The sequence below is a fragment of the Salmo trutta genome, chromosome 6 (assembly GCF_901001165.1).
Source record: "Salmo trutta chromosome 6, fSalTru1.1, whole genome shotgun sequence".
Classification (NCBI taxonomy): domain Eukaryota; kingdom Metazoa; phylum Chordata; class Actinopteri; order Salmoniformes; family Salmonidae; genus Salmo; species Salmo trutta.
The window spans coordinates 27330751-27353653 of NC_042962.1; the positions used below are offsets into that span (position 1 = coordinate 27330751).

At 42.5% G+C, this 22903-nt stretch overlaps 1 protein-coding gene across 2 annotated transcripts; it reads left to right on the forward strand.

Annotated features, from left to right (window-relative positions):
- Window positions 1–476: 476 nt before the first annotated feature.
- LOC115195779 (tripartite motif-containing protein 16-like) lies at window positions 477–21431 on the forward strand. 2 transcript variants are annotated; one of them, XM_029756015.1, is made up of 6 exons: window positions 477–1177; window positions 1546–1641; window positions 6824–7057; window positions 7296–7455; window positions 7603–7662; window positions 7860–9270. In XM_029756015.1, the coding sequence occupies exons 1-6, from the start codon at window positions 584–586 to the stop codon at window positions 8387–8389; spliced, it is 1674 nt and encodes a 557-aa protein (XP_029611875.1). In that variant the 5' UTR covers window positions 477–583; the 3' UTR covers window positions 8390–9270. The 2 variants fall into 2 exon arrangements, with proteins under 2 accessions (XP_029611875.1, XP_029611876.1); XM_029756016.1 differs by lacking the exon at window positions 7860–9270 and adding an exon at window positions 21138–21431 and having other exon boundaries at window positions 479–1177.
- The last annotated feature ends 1472 nt before the right edge of the window (window positions 21432–22903 follow it).

The following is a 22903-nucleotide window of genomic DNA, read 5'->3' on the forward strand; positions in this document are numbered from 1 at the left end:
GTTTAGACCAATCAGAGGTCATATAGTCATCACTTTATACATGTACCTTTTAATGGTTCAATGTATATTGGCTACCCATAATATTTATACTCATAATAGTATACAATGAATTCTGGACACAGAGCCTAAGCAATTATTCACTTTACATTATGTTTCAATATCCAGTATACATTTATGTCTGGCTAATAAGTAGTAAACTTCTTAAAGTATGTGAATAGGCTGCTGTAGGGGTTTTGTCCTGGATCACAATGAATGTTACTGGAGCAACCCCTGAGAATAATTGTCACCTCTCTAAACATCTGGCTCTGGAGGAAAGTGTGTTGAAATATTAGTGGGCTGGATTCCAACTCATGCTGCAGAAGTAAATGTCGCAAAGTTGCTTAGACCCCTAAACAACCCTAGGCCACAGGATATTCATTATTGCATTGGACTACATTCCTTTATCTCCCTCCCTCTAACTAACCCCACCTCCTGGCAGAACCAGGAAGTCGCTCCCCCTCCCACAAAATCTCTTCTAGGAAAACAAAACTTATCTGAATCTCGGTGTCGTTTGTCTGTGTGAAAGTGAACAACAACCGTCCAAATGGCTCAGCAGGCAGTTCTGCTGGACCAGGACCAGTTCTGTTGTTCTGTCTGTCTGGATCTACTGAAGGAGCCAGTCACTATTCCCTGTGGACACAGTTACTGTAGGAGCTGTATTGAGGGCTGCTGGGATCAGGATGATCTGAAGGGGATCTACAGCTGTCCTCAGTGCAGACAGACCTTCACTCCAAGGCCTGATCTGAGAAAAAATAACATGTTGGCTGAAGTGGTGGAGAAACTGAAGAAGACAGGACTTCAGGCTGCTCCCCCTGATCTGTGCTATGCTGGACCTGGAGATGTGGCATGTGATTTCTGCACTGGGACCAGAAAGCAGAAAGCCCTCATGTCCTGTCTGGTGTGTCTGGTGTCTTTCTGCAAGACTCACCTCCAGCCTCACTATAGTGTCCCTGGACTAAAGAAGCACAAGCTGGTCAAAGCCTCCACACAGCTACAGGAGAACATCTGCTCCCGTCATGACGAACTGCTGAAGATTTACTGTCGTACCGATCAGAATTTTATCTGTTGTCTGTGTATGGTGGATGATCATAAAGGCCATGATACAGTGTCAGCTGCAGCGGAGAGGACAGAGAAACAGGTTAGACCAGAATAACTTGTTGGTGACTGTGATAAACAAATAATGAAACATACAGTAGGAGAGCTGTTTGAATATGAGATAAACATATATAATTAGTTACATGAAAAACATTGTCTAAATGTATCACCATTAGCTGTAGTCATACACCATCATTTTATTTTGAGTCCAAAGTTCTGTTTAAACTATATGATATGAGTACTGTAAAGAAACATAATAATTCAACTAACAACATAGATATATAATTTTGCAGTGAGGACTTGTATTACAATTTAAATCCTACTCTCTATGGGCCCTATATCATAATACTATACTATTGCACTACAGGACAAATCAACCTTGATAGCTAAATGAACAGTGTTTCTCCATAGAGTCAGCTGGGGATGAGTCAGCAGAAGCTCCAGCAGAGAATCCAGGAAAGAGAGAAGGAGCTGAAGGAGCTCCAACAGGCTGTGGAGTCTCTCAAGGTAAGTATTATTGACCAGCGAACAGTTTAAAAAAAAAAAGTAATCTGGATCATTATAATCTGGATTCTGTAGTGCTATTATTTATTTTTTGAATCCATGATCAGATCTCTCTACCTGTTTTTTGGACCAGTTTACTGGACTGGTTATGGTACTACTTCTACACTGTCATAGGGAAACAGAGATGAGTAAACTAAATGCATTAAGGTACCTAGATTAAGGAGAGACATTTAACAACTGACCACATACCTATTATGCGGTCAATTTAATGAACCTCTGTTTTTCAGATGTTAGAAAGTTTTTAGTTAGTTCCATTGAAATGTATTCGTTGTAGTGCCTTTCACCTTTTTAAATCCATCCTGAATCCAAGGTTTCCTGTGGGATTAAGATAATCAAAATTTTTGGCATCAAAACTATCCTAATCACTACCTTTGAGATTAGAAAAATGCAAAAACAGCTTTAAATCCTTATAAAGGTCAGATTGGATTACCACATTCAAATATATAAGAGGGCGCCGGAGAAGAAGGTAGATTAAGATGTTTTACGTGCCCCCAACTGATTATGTTTTTTTTTGTTTGGTTATTTGCGTTGTTTGTACTTATTTTGTTCATAATGTTGCCGCTACCGTCTCTTATGACCTGACAGATCTTCTGGACATCAGGACAGCGATTACTGCGACTATGTTTCCTTCAACGAGTCTCACGAGGCCGACGCAAACGATATACTGCTTTCGATATACTGCTTTCTCGGGAACATGCCTTGATCCCCCAGGATTTGCGTGAAGAGGAGGTGGGGAAAAAGGGTCCGGAGAACGTGCTGCATTCTGAGAATTCGTAGGCGATCGAATACGCCCAACGGGACACTGGAGGGGAGCGGGCTCTGTACGCAATGCCTGCTCAATGTCTGCATCCAGATCCCACACTACCGGCGCTACCAGGCAGGAGGCCGGGCGTATGGGAGTCTGATCCATGGGCCGCTCCTCTGTGTCATACAGCCGGGACAGTGCATCTGCCTTGTTCTGGGAACCTGGTCTGTAGGATAGGGTAAACACAAAACGGGTAAAGAACATGGCCCACCTTGCCTGACGAGGATTCAGTCTCCTCGCTGCCCGGATGTACTCCAGGTTGCGGTGGTCAGTCTAGATGAGGAAAGGGTGTTTAGTCCCCTCAAGCCAATGTCTCCACGCTTTCAACGCTTTAACCACAGCCAACAACTCCCGGTACCCCACATCATAGTTACGCTCCGCTGAGCTTCTTCGAGAAGAAAGCACAGGGGCGGACTTTTGGTGGCGTGCCTGAGCGCTGAGAGAGCACAGCTCCTATCCCAGCCTCGGACGTGTCCACCTCCACTATGAACGCCAAAGAGGGATCCGGAAGGGCCAGCACTGGAACCGAAGTAAACAAAGCTCTTAGCTGCCCAAAAGCCCTGTCCACCTCAGCCGACCACTGCAACCTTACAGGACCCCCCTTCAGCAGTGAGGTAATGGGCGCAGCAACCTGGCCAAAACCCCGGATAAATCTCCGGTAGTAATTGGCAAACCCTAAATATCGCTGCACCTCCTTTACTGTGGTGGGAGTCGGCCAATTACGCACGGCTGCAATGCGGTCACTCTCCATCTCCACCCCTGATGTGGAAATGTGATACCCTAGGAAGGAGACGGCCTGCTGAAAGAACAGGCATTTCTCAGCCTTGACATACAGGTCATGCTCCAACAGTCGTCCAAGTACCTTGCGCACCAAGAACACATGCTCGGCACATGTAGCGGAGTAAATCAGATTGTCATCGATATACACCACTACACCCTGCCCGTGCAGGTCCCTGAAAATCTCGTCTACAAAGGATTGGAAAACTGATGGAGCATTCATCAACCCGAACGGCATGACGAGGTACTCATAATGCCCTGTGGTGGTACTGAACGCTGTCTTCCACTCGTCTCCCTCCCGGATACGCACCAGGTTATACGCACTCCTGAGATCCAGTTTTGTGAAGAAGCACACCCCATGCATTGACTCAATCGCCGTGGCGATAAGAGGTAGCAGGTAACTGTACCTCACCGTGATTTGATTGAGACCTCTATAGTCAATGCACGGGCGTAAACCTCCATCCTTCTTCTTCACAAAAAAGAAACTCGAGGAGGCGGGTGAAGTAGAGGGCCGAATGTACCCCTGCCGCAGGGATTCAGAGACATATGTATCCATAGCCACCGTCTCCGCATGCGACAGGGGATACACGTGACTCCTGGGAAGCGCAGCATCTGCCAGGAGATTTATCGCACAATCCCCCCCCGTCGATGAGGTGATAATTGAGTCGCCTTCTTTTTACAGAAGGCGAGAACCAAATCGGCATATTCTGGGGGGGATGTGCACGGTGGAGACCTGGTCTGGACTTTCCACCGTGGTAGCACCAACGGAAACCCCTACACACCTCCCTGAGCACTCTCGCGATCCCCCCGTGAGAGCCCTCTGTTGCCAAGAAATAGTGGGGTTATGCAGAGCCAACCAGGGAAAGCCTAGTACCACAGGAAATGCAGGAGAGTCAATGAGGAAGAGACTGATTCTCTCCTCATGATCCCCCTGCATAACCATGGCCAAGGAGATGGTGGCCTCCCTGATTAGCCCGGACCCTAATGGTCGACTATCTAGAGCGTGTACCGGGAAGGGTCTAATTATATGAAAAATGGGGATCCCTAACCTAATGGCTAATTCTCTGTCGATAAAATTCCCAGCTGCGCATGAATCGACGAGCACCTTATGCTGGGAATGTGGGGAAAACTCAGGGAAACAAACAGGCACAAACAGTTGATCAATAGAGGACTCTGGATGAGTGTGGTGCAAACTCACCTGGGGTGACGCCAGAGTGCCCTGCCTGTTGCCTCGACTCCCAGAGGAACCAACACGGCACCGACCGGCAGTGTGTCCTCTGCGGCCACAGATGGCGCACGTGATGGCTCCTCCTCCAGTCTCCCTATGAGCAGCCCCTCCTAACTCCATGGGCACCGGAGCGGGAGTGCTGGATGATGGAACCGACAAAGCCCCCTCTGGACGTCTGCGGGTGACCAGCAGGTTATCCAACCGGATGGACAAATCCACCAGTTGGTCAAAGGAAATGGTGGCATCCCTGCAGGCCAGCTCACGTCGGACGTCCTCTCGTAGGCTGCATCGATAGCGGTCGATGAGGGCCCTGTCGTTCCAGCCTGCTCCGGCGGCCAAGGTCCAAAATTCCAGGGCGAAGTCCTGGGCGGTCCTCGTCCCCTGTCTCAAATGGAAGAGCCTTTCCCCAGCCGCTCTGCCCTCAGGTGGATGGTCAAAGACGGCCCTGAAGCGACGGGTGAACTCCTCGAAGTGGTCTGGCGCCGTGTCTCCTTCTCTCCACACGGCGTTTGCCCACTCCAGCGCTCTTCCTGTGAGGCAGGAGATGAGGGCGGCCACTCTCTCCCCTCCCGAGGGAGCTGGGTGCACAGTGGCCAGGTAGAGGTCCAGTTGTAACAAGAATCCCTGGCACTGTGCTGCCGTTCCATCATACTCCCTGGGAAGGGAGAGACGCATGCCACTGGAATTCTCTCCGGATGGAATGGGTGGAGACAACCCCGGTTGTGCTGGTTGAGGCACTGGAGAGACTTCCTGTCTCTCCCAGCGGTACATGGTCTGAACAACGCGATCCATCATGGCACCAAGATGATGTAACATGGCTGAATGTTCCTGGACGCGCTCCTCGACTCCTCTAACCGGGGTACCTGCTCCTGCTGACTCCATTAGAGGTGTGTAATTCTGTCAGTGGGTGTATTAGAGGCGAAGTCAGGTGCAGGAGAGTAGAGTGATATAAACAGGCGCCCTTTTATTTTAGTTCCAAAAACGAGAGCACTTCATAAATCAAATGCGCTCAAAACACGGACCATAACAAAAGAAAAGCGCGTAATAAAACACCACAATAACATGAAACAATTACACACAAAACATGATGGGAAACAGAGGGTTAAATACAAGTAGATTGATTGGGGAAATGAAAACCAGGTGTGTATGGAAACAAGACAAGACAAATGGATATATGAAAAATGGACCCGGCGATGGCTAGAAAGCTGGTGACGTCGATCGCCGAACGCCGCCCAAACAAGGAGAGGAGCCAATTTCGGCGGAAGTCGTGACAACGTGAGAATGCTATTCATTGACTACAGCTTAGAGTTCAACACCACAGTGCCCTCAAAGCTCATTACTAAGGACCCGGGGACAAAACACCTCCCTCTGCAACGGGATCCCGGACATCCTGACGGGCCGCCCCCTGGTGGTAAGGGTAGGTAACAACACATCTGCCACGCTGATCCTCAACACAGGGGACCCTCAGGGGTGTATGCTTAGTCCCCTCCTGTACTCACAGTTCACCCGTGACTGCACGGCCAAGCACGACTCCAACACCCTTATTAAGTTTGCCGACGACACAACAGTGGTAGGCCTGATCACCGACAATGATGAGACAGCCTATAGGGAGGAGGTCGGAGACCTGGCATTGTGGTGCCAAGGTAACAACCTCTCCCTCAACGTGATCAAGACAAAGGAGATGATTGTGCCCTACAGAAAAAGGAGGACCGAGCATGCCCCCATTCTCATCAACAGGGCTGTAGTGGAACAGGTTGAGAGCTTCAAGTTCTTTGGTGTCCACATCACCAACAAGCTATCATGGTCCAAACACACCAAGACAGTCTTAAAGAGGGCACGACAATGCCTATTCCACCTCAGGAGACTGAAAAGATTTGGCATGGGTCCTCAGATCCTCAAAAAGTTCTACAGCTGCACCATCGACAGCATCCTGACTGGTTGCATCACTGCCTGGTATGGCAACTGCTCGGCCTCTGACCGCAAGGCACTACAGTAGGTAGTGCCTATGGCCCAGTACATCACTGGGGCCAAGCTTCTTGCCATCCAGGACCTCTATACCAGGCGGTGTCAGAGGAAGGCCCAAAAAATTGTCAAAGACTGAAGCCAGCCTAGTCATAGACTTGTCTCTCTGCTACTGCACGGCAAGTTGTACCGGAGCACCAAGTCTAGGTCCAAAAGGCTTCTTAACAGCTTCTACCCCCAAGCCATTAGACTCCTGAATAGCTATTCAAATGCCTACCCAGACTATTTGCATTGTATGCAAAGAACAGGGATTCCCCACTTTTACCTTCTCTTCTCTCTTTGTGTCTGAACAGCACTCTGCACAGGCAGCAGTGGAGGACAGTGATAGGATCTTTACTGAGCTGATCCACTCCATTGAGAGAAGGCGCTCTGAGTTGAAGGAGTTGATCAGAGCCCAGGAGAAGGCTCAAGTGAGTCAAGCTGATGGACTCCTGGAGCAACTGGAGCAGGAGATAGCTGAGCTGAGGAGGAGAAACGCTGAGCTGGAGCAGCTCTCACACACAGAGGATCACATCCATTTCCTCCAGGTAACTAAACTGCCTTGATACAGGTGATACAGAAATAAACTTCTTGTGAAACTGTACATTTTGTCAATTATACTCTATTCTCTATATCATTATTCATGTTTTCTGACATCTATAAAAAAACATATGATCACAAAATACATTGTGTCAGTCATCTGCTCTCTCTCTGTCTCTCTCTTCTTTCGCTCTCTCTCACACTCTCTTTCTCACTCTCTCTCACACTCTCTCTGTCTCTCTCCAGAGTTATGAGTCCCTCTCCAGTCCCAGTGTCTCTTCATACTTACCCAGCATTGTTATACGTCCTCTTCAGTACTTTGGAGGTGTGAATAAGGCTGTTTCTGATGTCAGAGAGAAACTAGAAGACTTACTTAAAGGAGAATGGACCAAGATCTCCACCACAGGTGAGTTGAAAATAATACTAACACAATACATAGTTTAAGAAGACCTAGTTTAGACCAATCAGAGGTCCTATAGTCATCACTTTATACATGTGCAATATGGTATACTGATAATATTCTCTCTTTCTGGGAATGTCTGTGTGTTTGTAGTGAATTCAGTGGATGTTTTACTGCCTCCAGAGCCCAAGACTAGAGAACAGTTCTTACAATGTGAGTTTCTTCATCAAGTAACTAACGGTCTCTTTTTTCTGACACTACTCACAAACCTTGTGATATATCAATAGTAGATACTGCTCTCATTGATCTCTGCTCTGCTGTAATCAAAGACAGGGTAGATACAGTACAGTATGTTCCTTAACTTACTGTTCTAACTCCCCTCATTGGTCTCTGCTCTGCTCTTCTCCCAGATTCCTGTCAGCTCACACTGGATCCAAACACAGCACAGAAATCTCTCTCTCTGTCTGAGGGAAACAGGAAGGTGACTGCTGTTAATGCTGTTAACAATCTACATCCTGACCATCCAGACAGGTTCACTGATTGGTGGCAGGTCCTTTGTAGAGAGGGTCTGTCTGGACGCTGTTACTGGGAGGTGGAGTGTCATCGTGGGACTGTTTTTATAGCAGTCTCGTATAAAGACATAAGTAGAATAGGGTTGGTTAATGATTCCAGATTTGGATACAATGACAAGTCTTGGGGTTTAGAGTGCTCTAGTAATGGTTATAGTTTCAGACACAATAATGTTAAGACTAAAGTGTCAGGCCCTCAGTCCTCCAGAGTAGGAGTGTACCTGGATCACAAGGCATGTATTCTGTCCTTCTACAGGATCTCTGACACAATGACCCTCCTCCACACAGTTCAAACCACGTTCACTAAACCCCTCTATCCTGGGATATGGGTTTGGTGCGTAAACGATTCTGCTGAACTGTGTAAACTGTAGAGTTCCCCATAGTAGAATGACGGTTAATGCTGTTTTAGTCTGGTATGTACAATAATTGTTCTGAGTGACATCATCTTAATTTTTGTGTATGTTTTCATCTTATACATTCACATTCATTTTGATTTATTATCACTTTGATGTACTTTCTGAATAACAACCGCTGTATTGATATCTTGTTTAATACGTTGTATTATGATTTACCTGTTGATAATTAAATTTGAATCTGTTGAATTTCCTCAAATGTATCTAGGCCTATATATTGTATATCAATCTGGTGCTAAACAATTACTACTCAATCTATTGCCCAGCAGATGGTGACATGGCAAAATAAAATGAATCCACATTTTTTGTTTTACAGTACCTCTACCTCTCAGTAAACCACCAAAATTAACTAGATTTCTATTTTTTGTCTTTAAGTGTTTATGGTCTAAACTACATGAGTGACAAGGCAATTAAAGAACCTTATATTTAGCAGCAGTGTGTGTGCTTGCCTGCGAGTGGGGTGCATGTGTGGTGAGGTACGTGTGTGTGTGTGGGGGGGGGCGTATCTACTCTGACACTAGGTGAATGTTTACTCCATTTTATTTCATTCATGATCATTAAGTAAAATATAAGCGAGCAAGAAGACTTCACTTTGGATTCACTCTTTGAGATGTTTTAAATCAAAGTTAACCGAGGAAGACAGTCGACTGCACTTTATACAAACAACCAAACAACCTGGTTTGAGTCTTTTATAAGACTTGGCATTTGTCCTGTTCTGTTTCCATAGCTGTGCCATTTAAGAGAGAATGTGGTTGGTCAGGCCAATGCACAACAATTCATCATATCAAAGAATATTTGCATGTGGACATTGAATTAAACTTTTAAATAGCTCAAAATAGCAGCTAATCTGTCCCTTCTTACAATCGCAGTATTTTTGAAAAGCTATAGAAACATGTTACATTCATAGACAGCTCTACTTGCCTCTCATTTTGAATAAAGACTCCAGTAAACTGATATTGAAATATTAATGAATTTCATTATTTCTCATCCTGCATTAATACCCTTTAGTTTATCTAGTGAACTCTAATGTAGACGTCAGAAAAATAACACATTTGGTCTAGGTACACAATGTACCTTTCAATGGTTAATTGTATATTGGCTGCACATAATATTCATACTCATAATAGTATACAATGAATTCTGGACACAGAGGCAAATCAATCATTCACTTTACATTATGTTTCAATATCCAGTATACATTTGTCTGGCTAATATGTTGTAAAGGTAGGAACCATACACTTACAATGAATGTTATTTACAAGTATTGCACTTTGAGCCAAAACTTGTTATGTGAATAGGCTGCTCTAATGTTTAGTCCTGGATCACAATGCATGTTACTGGACCGCCCTCTGCCGGAGAAGATATGTTACCTCTGAATATATGGCTCTGGAGGAAAGTGTGTTGAAATAGGAGTGGGCTGAGACCAGGAGAAGGCTCAAGTGGGTAAAGCTGATGGACTCCTGGAGCAACTGGAACAGGAGATAGCTGAGCTGAGGAGGAGAAACGCTGAGCTGGAGCAGCTCTCACACAGAGGATCACATCCATTTCCTCCAGGTAACTAAACTGCCTTGTTACAGAAATGTACTTGTTGTGAAACTATTCATTTTGTCAATTAAACTTTATTCTCCATATCAATATTCATGTTTGCTGACATTAATAAAACATATTTGATTACAAAAACATTGTCAATTATCTGCTCTCTCTCTCTCTCTCTCTTCTTTTTCTTCTTTCTCACTCTCTCTCTCTTCCTCTCTCACACTCTCTGTCTCTCTGTCTCTCTCCAGAGTTATCAGTCTCTCTCCAGTCCCAGTGTCTCTTCAGACTTACCCAGCATCGTTATCCATCCTCAGTACTTTGGAGATGTGAATTAGGCTGTTTCTGATGTCAGAGAGAAACTAGAAGATGTTCTTAAAGGAGAATGGACCAAGATCTCCACCACAGGTGAGTTGAATATAATACTAACACATCACATAATGTAAGAACACCTAGTTTAGACCAATCAGAGGTCATATAGTCATCACTTTATACATGTACAATATGGTATGCTGATAATATTCTCTCTTTCTGTGAATCAAATCAAATTTTACTGGTCACATACTGTTAAAGGAATTTTATATCTTTGATGATAATAATCAAGAATCAATTCGCCTTGACTAATGCCCAAGGTTTGTAAGACAATGGGTTAAAATAATTAGGCAAGGACTCAGCTTTCTGCAAAAGGTATCTGTAGCTTTTATTCAGAGAACGTTCTGAGGTCAGGATAACAAAACAGTCATTATATAGTTCTTGTTTTCTTACGCACATGCATTTACACACACTGTTGGTGACCTGTCTCCCCCACAACCTTCTCACCCTCTTTATCACTCTCCCGAGCTCGCCTGTTTCTTTCCCTCAAGATAAGAAATGCTTTGAAGCTTTCACTCCCAGGAACATGTGTCTCCTGGTGTCCCTCGTAATTGCATATACACATTCCTTTCCCTATCACATGGTTCCTGAACTTTCCAGAACTAATCAAACTTATCTATCCATACATTGATCATTACATTGATTATTCATTAACCATTCTGTATGACTAATAATTCATCATGGTCTATTGATTCATTTACCTTTAATAGATAATTCCCTTATCAATTCCACCCTTAAATGATTCAATAATTCACCATGATTTGATCAGATGCTATATGAGAACCATACTAATCACACGCTATATGTAAATGCAATAATCACTCGCTACATGGAAATACATCACACACTATATGGAAATACATCACATCACACACTATATGGAAATACAATACATCACACGCTATATGGAAATACAATACATCACACTACAATGATTTAAACAAGTCCAATACATGAATATTCCTCATATTCATCCATTAATGTCCTAGGCCTATTTCCAATTATGACACTTCTGTTTAGGATTTTCATCATAATTTTCATTTAAGGAACAGTGTATCTAAATGTTGAAAATTGTTTCATCAAACATTGGCTCCTCGTTGTCGAAAGAGACGGAATCATCTCCCTGGCCTGGAGGCCCGTAATCGCCATCCCACTGATTGGAGCTCGGAATCGGTACATATCTCACCATCTGCTGCGTCATCGATCTCTCTAGAGTCCTGGTGATTAAACCTCTCACACATGGGATGAGACAACATCCACACAACACAAACACACTCATACAGGTGAAAGCAGCCCATAATACAGTTCTTACAACACTTTTCCATTTCCCAACCATGGGATGTATTATCAGGAATGTACGTGTAGCGCTGAACCTAATCATTCTACCTACACTGCCCTCTTCTGCCAATAACATATCGAGAGTCAGTCTATTTTACCAGGTCATGAGGGAGGTGGCGGATAATTGATCAGAGAACCTCTTTACTGCATCCTCGTTTTCATTCATGAATCTCTGTTGATTATAAAAGATGTCATTAATCCAATCCACATTTCTATTTATTGTCAACCACCAAAATAATGTAGTGTTAAAGCCTTCACATATTTGATTCATAGCTTTGTATTCATCTGGAACTTCCCTGAGGATGCCAATAGCATCCATCTAGACAAAGCTACTCCAATCCTGGTCAAAACTCCTTCTGTGCCTACTTTAGCCTCCTATAACTGGCCTCTGATGACTAACTTGACCTGGTTGGACCTATAACCCCAGGGCGCAAGTTCCTAACCACCCTTTGTGGTAATTTCCGTCGTATGCGTCCTTTGCTGGTACTAGCCCACCCTTCATCAGTTATAGGTGCTGTGAGGTTAAGAATGTTCTATTCATCTCTCAAACCTAAGTCAGTCACATTACCAATTACCTTTCAGTCATTAAAATCATCTAAGTTCTCGGTGCCATTCTTGTATCTATAACACTGGTATTCATCCGGAATTTAGGTGAACCAAGGTGGGTTGGCTGAGTACTTCAATCTGGCCAACCCCAATTCCTGTACAGTTGTCTGCTTCCCCAGGAAATTGTTTAATGTTTACCTTAAATTCTACATCTTGATCTTCTTCGACTCCTTATTCTGTATGTCACTCATCAGTGTATTATATAGTTTATCTTCTCCTTCATCTCAATGACAACGGTATCGTATGATTAGTACCAGAAGGTGGTGGATCAATGTATCAGTCAGATTAGACTATGATGCAGCTCAGAGTTTCTACTCTTCTCAAAAACCGCCAACCCTCTCCTGCCCTTAGTCTCTCTGCTAGGTACCACCCCATACTCACACCTCTAGGAGCACACACAGTGATGAACGGTCGGGATAGGAAATCTTCGTTAAGGAGGTAACCCCCGGACCCTGTTGGTATCGGTTCTTCTCCTAACTCTGTGTGTGATCAACAGTGCTCATATGTGTACATACCTCCTTGCAGTGGGTAACGTGGACCCAAGTGACTCTCTCAGCTTTTCTAATGGCAAAGGCAGTGGTTTAACAGAACCTGGTATGGGCCTTCCCAACTGTGTTGCTTCCAGTTTTTTCTCCTCAGGGACTGGATCCACACCCAGTCTCCTGGTTGGATTGAGTGAATCACCTTCTCCTGTAATTCACCTGTTGGACACAAATTCTTGGACATACGGGTTTGGTTAACAAACAGTCTTCTCATGTGCTCTGCCAGTATATCTTTAATTTCTATGTCTACCTGTTCTGGTATTTTTAACTCTGTCATTCTATAGGCTCTACCTGATTAGCTAAACTGTCATCCATCATTTAAAGAGATGGCTCCTAGTAAACCAACTCTAGGGATAATATCTTTACTTAATATTTTAGCTACCATAATCATGTCCACCAAGTAAGTTGGGAACGTTTCTACCCATTTGCTATACTTATCTATTCTTGTTAAACACCCCTTCTTCCCCTCCTTTCGGAATATTTCAATAAGTCCAATTCCAAATGTTGGAATGGATCTTCTTACAAATGTAATTTTTTATTTTTAAGTAATTATCCTCTAGGTCATCACTCTTTCCTAACTACTCTACTATACTCCCTTCCCCTTGATACATTGCTTAACCTATGTATCAATATTGCTGCGTATCCATACAATTTCTTTGGTAGGATAAGTAAATTATCCTTATGTCAGATCTTCTCTTGTAGGATGCCCCCTTTCATTTTCTACATGTCCAATTCTCTCTGGGGCCTTCATCCTCGGCTATCATCTAACAATCCTCTGTCAAGTGTCTTATCTTCTTTAAGATATCTATGCTGCTTTGTATGGTTTTAAATGTCTATGTGCTTGTCTGTGTAAATAGTAACTTTTCTCTCCTTTCTTATTTCACCGGTTCTAGTCAATGCTACTATTTCGGCCTACTGTGCAGAACAGTGTCTGGGCAATGGTTCAGTCTACCCCCTGAAACCAACTAAGCTTTCATTGCTCCTCCTAGTGAATTTACCAAACTTAAACTAAAATCAAAACTAAAATACATGCCTGCCAATGGAGCCGATAGTCTCTCCATGAATTAATATCCTAAAGCTAAGTGAACCAAATTCTCTTCCTATCTACTCCTGCTGGCCCCCCTTCTTTCTTCTTACTGCTCCCCAACCCTCAAGGTTTCAGCAGTGCAGGGGAGGATCTCTCTGTCTGCCCTTCTATCTGTCTCCAGCTTTTACTCATAACAGAAAGTATCAAATCTGGGTTGTTTCCAAATATTGACTAAATGTCTCATTGACTCCTTGGTTGCACTCCTGAACTTTAGAAAAATCAACCTGTCTAGATATTGCATATCTACTTACATTTATCTCGATACCCTCAATAATCCTGGATCACCTACAGATGTCATGTATCCCTGTCCTGTTGACCTAAGTCTACCATTATTAAACTTCTTCACAACAAAATATAGTAATACTAGTATATCAATTCCACAGCCTTGTTGTGTTAAATCTCTTACACTGAATTCAACAACAGCTGACTTCCTAAGGGAAAATAAATGTATCTACATCATGTAAAAAAATACCCCTGCTACTGGTCAAAATATTTTCAAATCACATAATCAGATCAAAATGACTCATCTGATTTACTCCACCCAGAAAAAATATTTTACCCTTATTGTTCTAGGAAAATAGACTTAAGGAAGCCTACCCTTAGTCTAAGGCTTTGCCCTTTTAGTCCTATCATTGGTTCAAATTATCAATTGTCTCTAAGAACTTTAACTCCATCATCATTATCAGTTCTTCAAATTCCCTTAAAATCAATATCACCAATGACCTTAATTCACCATCCAAATGGCTTTTCAATGTGGCTGATCAGACCACACAGGAAAAGTCACCAGAGGGGTCAACAAGTCATACCACCCTTTCAGAACCGTGTTTCTTACTACATTAAACAAATTAAAGCTAAGAACTTCATCTACATTTTGTATCCCAGGTTCCCAGAACATTCCCTATCAAATGAATTCCATGTGTTTATTAAAACTGAAAACAAGACACTCCCCAGTATCACACAGAAATTTGATTCTCTCTCCCATTACTGTTAGTTTCTAAATAGGGTTTCTGTTCTTGTTGTACTGCCAAATCAATTGTAGCCAATTCAAAAACTTCACAATCGCTGTTTATAACTAAATTCTGAAAATCGTCCTTCCCCCCACTAGTGTCTGTTCCCCTGCTCTCCATAGTTAGTCATGCCCCATCCTCCTCCTCTGAGTCTGGCTGGGGTCGCCTGATCTTCTTTTCTTTATCTCTACTCCCTCTCTGGCCTTGCTTGTCTCTGTACCTCTTACAATCTCTACCAGAATGATTTCCATCCCTGCAGCGGTCACACGGTGCTTTACACTGTCTAACCATATGTCCTAGCTTGTTACAATTGTAACACTTGTATTCCCCTTTAAGATATCATGTCTCTAGGAATTTTTTATTTATTTATTTATTTTTTCCCAAAGAGCTAAGCGCTTCTTTTTCCATACAATAACCACTTGGTCAGCATTTCATCCTGTCACACTGATTGCAAAACCCAAAAGTTGACTATAAACAAAACCTAATAATACTTAAAATTCCATTGTACTCCCCCCAATCATTAGTTTTAAACTTTCTCAATGGTTTATGTGATTGAACATGCCTTTCTGTGGGCGCCTGACCTTCTTCTCTCTGTATTTGTCTCGACCCCCTCTCTGGCCTCTCTTACTTCCCTCAGATCTGCTAGCCCCCACCCTACGAGGTTCTGTTTGGTGGCACGATTTATCTCGGGATGCATTCCACTGAGGAAAGCAATTTTTCATTGCTGATAATCCGGGGCTTCAAATCCATCCACTACCGTGGTTTCTATTAACCCAATATTAGCGTTGGACACGTCCTTTAATCTCTCTAGGTATTGGTTTATAGTCTTATGAAATGTCCAAGGGTTTAAAAATATCATGTATATCGCCACAATTCTGTCGCAATTATTAATTTCCGCTCCTTATAATTCATTAGATTTAAGTAACTGCCTTTTCCTTGATTCCGTCCTTCAATTACAACTCCCATTCTCTCTATAAATCATTTAAGCAGGCCATTTAGACCACAAACAACGTACTTTATCGAATTCGCTCCGCTATTCTTTTGAAAGAATCTCCCTTCCTATTTACTAAACAAGCTCTCCAAACATTCGGTTTCTATCTTAAACAAACACTAACAACCGTATCGTTCCAGTCAAAACATAATAATTACATTCACTTTTAGTCCCATGGTGCATGGGCTGGGATCCGAACACGGGTCCCCCGCATGGCAGGCAAGAATTCTACCACTAAACCACAATGCTATTGTTCATGTTTAAAATTTCGGTAGTTCTTTCCTGCTCGGATACAATGTTCACAGGGTGTTTTACAGTCTCTGGCGAAATGTCCTGTTCTATCGCCATTAAAACACCGCTTCTTTCCGTCTTTGTCAGCGCGTCTCCCTGTTTTTTCCCTTCTGTCTACAGAGTCTGTTCTCCTCCCCGCTATTTCCCCTAGGGTTGCTATCAGGTACTCTGTTTTTTTCTGTTCTTTTTTAATTCTGTTGTTTTTCCCATGCTGCTCATAGTGAACGGCATATCTCTTTACCTCTGCCAGAGTCGCTGTTCCCCATCCTACTAGAGTCCTTTTTATGGCACGACTTATCTCTGGGCGCATTCCACTGAGGATAGCTATTTTCAGTTGCTGGTGAAATGCTGTGTCGTTCCCCTGCTCTACCCGTGGCTCTATTAACCCACTGTTGGCATTGAATACCTCCTTTAATCTCTCTAGGTATTGATTTATAGTCTCATTCTCTTCTTGTTTACACTCGTGAACCTTAGAGAAATCTGCATGTCGGTGATAGTGGTCCCTCAGATTATTACACAGCTGTGTGACTTTATCGACATATTGTCCATCTATCGCCCAGGGCATTACTATCAAATCCCCATTCCCTGGTATTCAATTCCCCCTAACTGCTGCCCAATCTTTTCCCACCAACTGTCTGACTGCACGCTCTACTTCACCCGTGTTTAGTTTAAAGCTGGCTGCCAGAGCCTCCAAATCTCTCTTGAATCCATCCATTCCTGTCTTGGGATGTCCTACCCCTTCTACTGCCCTGGCTACATCTCTTTGTCTAGCTTCTGCCAGCCAAACACGAGCGGTGTCAAGCCCCTCTGTGCGCTGCTTCTCCGTCTTACCCCCACTGACCTTATGTATTTGTTTTACCATTAATTCCAATCTTTCAACATTTAAACATCCATCAAAATCATAGTTCTTCCTCCATCTTTGCCCAAAATGAATGTTTCTTTTATCTTTTCCCAGCATGAAACGTTCATCTCCCGTCAAGACCGGGATTCCCTTAGAGGATTTACTACTCATGTTGCTTAAATCGTTTAAAGTACACCCGTATTTATTCGGTTTCTTCTCCCAATCTAGAGTTTTAGAAATATTATTCGTAAGAACCTTAAACTATGTGCTTTAATTTATACAACTCCAAACCAAATACGATCAGTGTCTCCTCGTTGTTAATCTTTAGGTGTATGCTATTTTACCGTTATTAACCTAGAATTTGGGGAATAATCGTTCTATATTACAAATTGCTTCTATCTCATCGCTCAAAAAGGACAAACGCTTTTTTCTTGCGACTGTTGATTCTAACAATATGTTCTCGTTGTTAACTATTCAATTTGGGGAATAATTATTCTATATTACAAATTGCTTCTATCTCATCGCTCAAAAAGGACTAACCCGCTTTTTTCTTGCGACTGTTGATTCTAGCAAGATGTTTTCGTTATTAACTATTCAATTTGGGGAATAATTATTCTACTTTACAAATTGCTTCTATCTCATCGCTCAAAAAGGACTAACCCGCTTTTTTCTTGCGACTGTTGATTCTAGCAAGATGTTTTCGTTATTAACTATTCAATTTGGGGAATAATTATTCTACTTTACCAATTGCTTCTATCTCATCGCTCAAAAAGGACTAACCCGCTTTTTTCTTGCGACTGTTGATTCTAGCAAGATGTTTTCGTTATTAACTATTCAATTTGGGGAATAATTATTCTACTTTACAAATTGCTTCTATCTCATCGCTCAAAAAGGACTAACCCGCTTTTTTCTTGCGACTGTTGATTCTAGCAAGATGTTTTCGTTATTAACCTTCTTTTCAATTACAGAGTAGTTCTGCTAGAATGATTTATACGTATATATCCTAACCCGGTCTTTATCTTGCTCCCAGGCAAACACTGCAACCCGTTTTATATTTAGGTTTTACTGTCCGTCTTTTCCTCGCGATTTATCGACAGAATTCTCCTCACACGCAATCCCTCATAACAGCATAATCACTCTATCTCTCTCGAAACTTTATCTACAGAGGGGACTCTTGATCAGACATTAGGTCGCATACGTATGCAACTATAAACTACTTTCCAGGGGTCTTTCTATATTACAAATTGCTTCTATCTCATCGCTCAAAAAGGACTAACTGCTTTTTTCTTGCGACTGTTGATTCTAACAATATGTTCTCGTTAAAGCCCTAGTTAACAGCCTATTTATCTGTTGCTTCATGTAACTCTTGACACCAATACCTGTATCTCACTCCACCATATTAGGTCTCACTTCACCCATAGATATCAGACCCAAAGCCGTATTTAGGTACCGACTATCCCCCTATGGACTATTAACCCTTTTACGTTATCAGGTTCTCACCATAAGACCTAGTTTAGTTTTATGCAGTGGCCACAGTTGCCGAGGGTCTATTTCGGACCCTCCCCCGTTTTCGAATTCGTCCTTTTGGATTTACAACTAATTTCTGCCTTCCATTCGCGCAGAATACTTGATTCCCTTTAAAACCGATTTTTCTCCACGCGAACTTCCGAAGCCAGATCACCAGCTATAACCTCCCCGACTTTCAGCGTCTAACACCCAGAGTACATTAAAATCCTCTACATCAATGAGATTTTGAATTTACGACTGATTCCTCTCTTCTATTCGCGCAGACTACTTGATTCCCTTTAAAACCGATTTTTCTCCGCACGAACTTCTGAGCCCCGGTCACCAGCTATAACATTCATCAATCTCAGCGTACCCAGAGTACCTTTCACTCATAACAATCGCTTTTGCCTTGCACTCTCAACAATCGTTTTTGTCTTTCACTCATTTCTCATCAAATGCCAACACCCAATTGTGTCCCTTATTCCCTCATGCAATGCATACACACAGGTGTATCACTCATTTCACTCATTTCACCATGCAATGCAAACCTATAGGTATATCACTCATTTCACTATGCAATGCAAACCTATAGGTATATCACTCACCCCTTATTTAATTTAATCATACAGGTGCTATTCCCCAAAAGTATGAATAAAGTCTACTAACCTTATCATTTGCAGCTGAGTTTTTTTTTAATGTTCGTTGAATCTCGTCACCACCTCTGTCGCGTACCAATTTGCCACCGGCCTGTAAAGAACCCACAGAAAAGGGCCAGGTCTTTGATTTACGGATATTTCATCCGCCCGTGCACGGTTTCGGTGTCTCCTTGGAACGACAGCGGCAGTTTGAAATCCGTCTCGAAGGACCAATTGTTAAAGGAATTTTATATCTTTGATGATAATAATCAAGAATCAATTCGCCTTGACTAATGCCCAAGGTTTGTAAGACAATGGGTTAAAATAATTAGGCAAGGACTCAGCTTTCTGCAAAAGGTATCTGTAGCTTTTATTCAGAGAACGTTCTGAGGTCAGGATAACAAAACAGTCATTATATAGTTCTTGTTTTCTTACGCACATGCATTTACACACACTGTTGGTGACCTGTCTCCCCCACAACCTTCTCACCCTCTTTATCACTCTCCCGAGCTCGCCTGTTTCTTTCCCTCAAGATAAGAAATGCTTTGAAGCTTTCACTCCCAGGAACATGTGTCTCCTGGTGTCCCTCGTAATTGCATATACACATTCCTTTCCCTATCACATGGTTCCTGAACTTTCCAGAACTAATCAAACTTATCTATCCATACATTGATCATTACATTGATTATTCATTAACCATTCTGTATGACTAATAATTCATCATGGTCTATTGATTCATTTACCTTTAATAGATAATTCCCTTATCACATACACATGGTTAGCAGATGTTAATGCGAGTGTAGCGAAATGCTCATACTTCTAGTTCCGACCATGCAGTAATATCTAACAAGTAATCTAACAATTTCACAACAACTACCTTTTACACACAAGTGTAAAGGAATGAATACGAATATGTACATATAAATATATAAATGAGTGATGGACGAACGGCATAGGCAAGATGTAATAGATGGTATAGAGTACAGTATATACATATGAGATGAGTAATGTAGGTTATGTAAACATTATATAAAGTGCCATTGTTTAAAGTGACTAGTGATACATTTATTTCATCCTATTTTTTATTATTAAAGTGGCTAGAGATTTGAGTCACTATGTTGGCAGCAGCCACTCAATGTTAGTGATGGCTGTTTAACAGTCTGATGGCCTTGAGATAGAAGCTGTTTTTCAGTCTCTCGGTCCCATCTTTGATGCACCTGTACTGACCTCGCCTTCTGGATGATAGCGGGGTGAACAGGCAGTGGCTCGGGTGGTTGTTGTCCTTGATGATCTTTTTGGCCTTCCTGTGACATCGGGTGGTGTAGGTGTCCTGGAGGGCAGGTAGTTTGCCCCCGGTGATGCGTTGTGCAGACCTCACTACCCTCTGGAGAGCCTTACGGTTGTGGGCGGAGCAGTTGCCGTATCAGGCGGTGATACAGCCCGACAGGATGCTCTCAATTGTGCATCTGTAAAAGTTTATGAGTGTTTTTGGTGACAAGCCAAATTTCGAGGCGCTATTGCGCCTTCTTCACCACGCTGTCTGTGTGGGTGGACCATTTCAGTTTGTCCGTGATGTGTACGTCGAGGGACTTAAAACTTTTCACCTTCTCCACTACTGTCCCATCGATGTGGATAGGGGGGTGCTCCCTCTGCTGTTTCCTGAAGTCCACGATCATCTGCTTTGTTTTGTTGATGTTGAGTGTGAGGTTATTTTCCTGACACCACACTCCGAGGGCCCTCACCTCTTCCCTGTAGGCCGTCTTGTCGTTGTTGGTAATACATAAAAAAACAAAATACTGCATAGTTTCCTAAGAACGCGAAGCGAGGCGGCCATCTCTGTCGCTCGCCGGAAGTTAGATGTCTGTGTCTGTAGTGAATTCAGTGGATGTTTTACTGCCTCCAGAGCCCAAGACTAGAGAACAGTTCTTACAGTGTGAAATTCCTGCTCTTCTCCCAGATTCCTGTCAGCTCACACTGGACCCAAACACAGCACAGAAATCCCTCTCTCTGTCTGAGGGGAACAATATACAAACAACATAAACTTAGCAAGTCTTTACATTTGTCCTGTTCTGGTTCCTTAGATGTACTATTTGAAACAGAATGTGATTGGTCAGGCTGTGGCCACTGCACAAAGTTCTCTCTCAATAAACTTCTCCCTGTTACTACGACACATTCATCAGATCAAGGGTTATTAGCACGAGGACATAGAATTAACCTCCCTGGGCGAGGTGGGACGTTACTCAACAGCCAGTGGAATTGCGTGGCGCGAAATACAAATACCTCAAAAATGCTATAACTTCAATTTCTCAAACATATGACTATTTTACACCATTTTAAAGACAAGACTCTCGTTAATCTAACCACAATGTCTGATTTCAAAAAGGCTTTACAGCGAAAGCAAAACATTAGATTATGTCAGGAGAGTACCCTGCCAAAAATAATCACACAGCCATTTTCAAAGCAAGCATATATGTCACAAAAACCAAAACCACAGCTAAATGCAGCACTAACCTTTGATGATCTTCATCAGATGACACTCCTAGGACATTATGTTATACAATACATGCATGTTTTGTTCAATCAAGTTCATATTTATATAAAAAAACAGCTTTTTACATTAGCATGTGATGTTCAGAACTAGCATTCCCACCCAAAACTTCCGGTATATTTACTAAATTACTCATGGTAAACGTTCACAAAATACATAACAATTATTTTAAGAATTATAGATACAGAACTCCTTTATGCAATCGCGGTGTCAGATTTTAAAATAGCTTTTTGGCGAAAGCACATTTTGCAATATTCTGAGTACATAGCTCGGGGATCACGGCTAGCTATTTTGACAACCACCAAGTTTGGGACAACCTAAACTCAGAATTACTATTAGAAAAATTGGATTACCTTTGCTGTTCTTCGTCAGAATGCACTCCCAGGTCTTCTACTTCAACAACAAATGTTGTTTTGGTTCCAAATAATCCATAGTTATATTTAAATACCTCTGTTTTGTTCGTGCGTTCAGGTCACTATCCGAAGGGTGAAGCGTGAGCGCATTTCGTGACAACAAATTTCAAAATATTCCATTACCGTACTTAGAAGCATGTCAAACGCTGTTTAAAATCAATTTTTATGCAATTTTTTTCATAAAATAGCGATAATATTCCAACCGGGAAACGTTGTATTCATTCAAAGGCTGAAAGAAAAAAATGGAGAATTCTCGTGACCGCGTATCTCCAGTGTCACTGTCCCCAGGCTGACCACTCACAAACTCTCCTGCTGTTCTTCGCCCAGAGACAGCAGACACCAAATTCCACTTTCTGCCGGCTTTAGAGAGCCAATGGGAGCCTTAGAAAGTGTCACGTTACAGCACAAATGCTGTATTTTCGATAGAGATGCAACAGAAGGACAACAAGTTGTCAGACAGGGCACTTCCTGTATGGAATCTTCTCAGGTTTTGGCCTGCCATATGAGTTCTGTTATACTCACAGACACAATTCAAACAGTTTTAGAAACTTTAGAGTGTTTTCTATCCAAATCTACTAATTATATGCATATTCTCGTTTCTGGGCAAGAGTTGTAACCAGTTTAAATATGGTATGTTTTTTATCCGGCCGTGCAAATAATGCCCCCTAGCCCCAACAGGTTAACCTTTTAAATGGCTCAAAATAACAGCTAATCTTGCACTTTTTACATTCTGTAGTATTTTTTCTAAGGTATGGGAACATG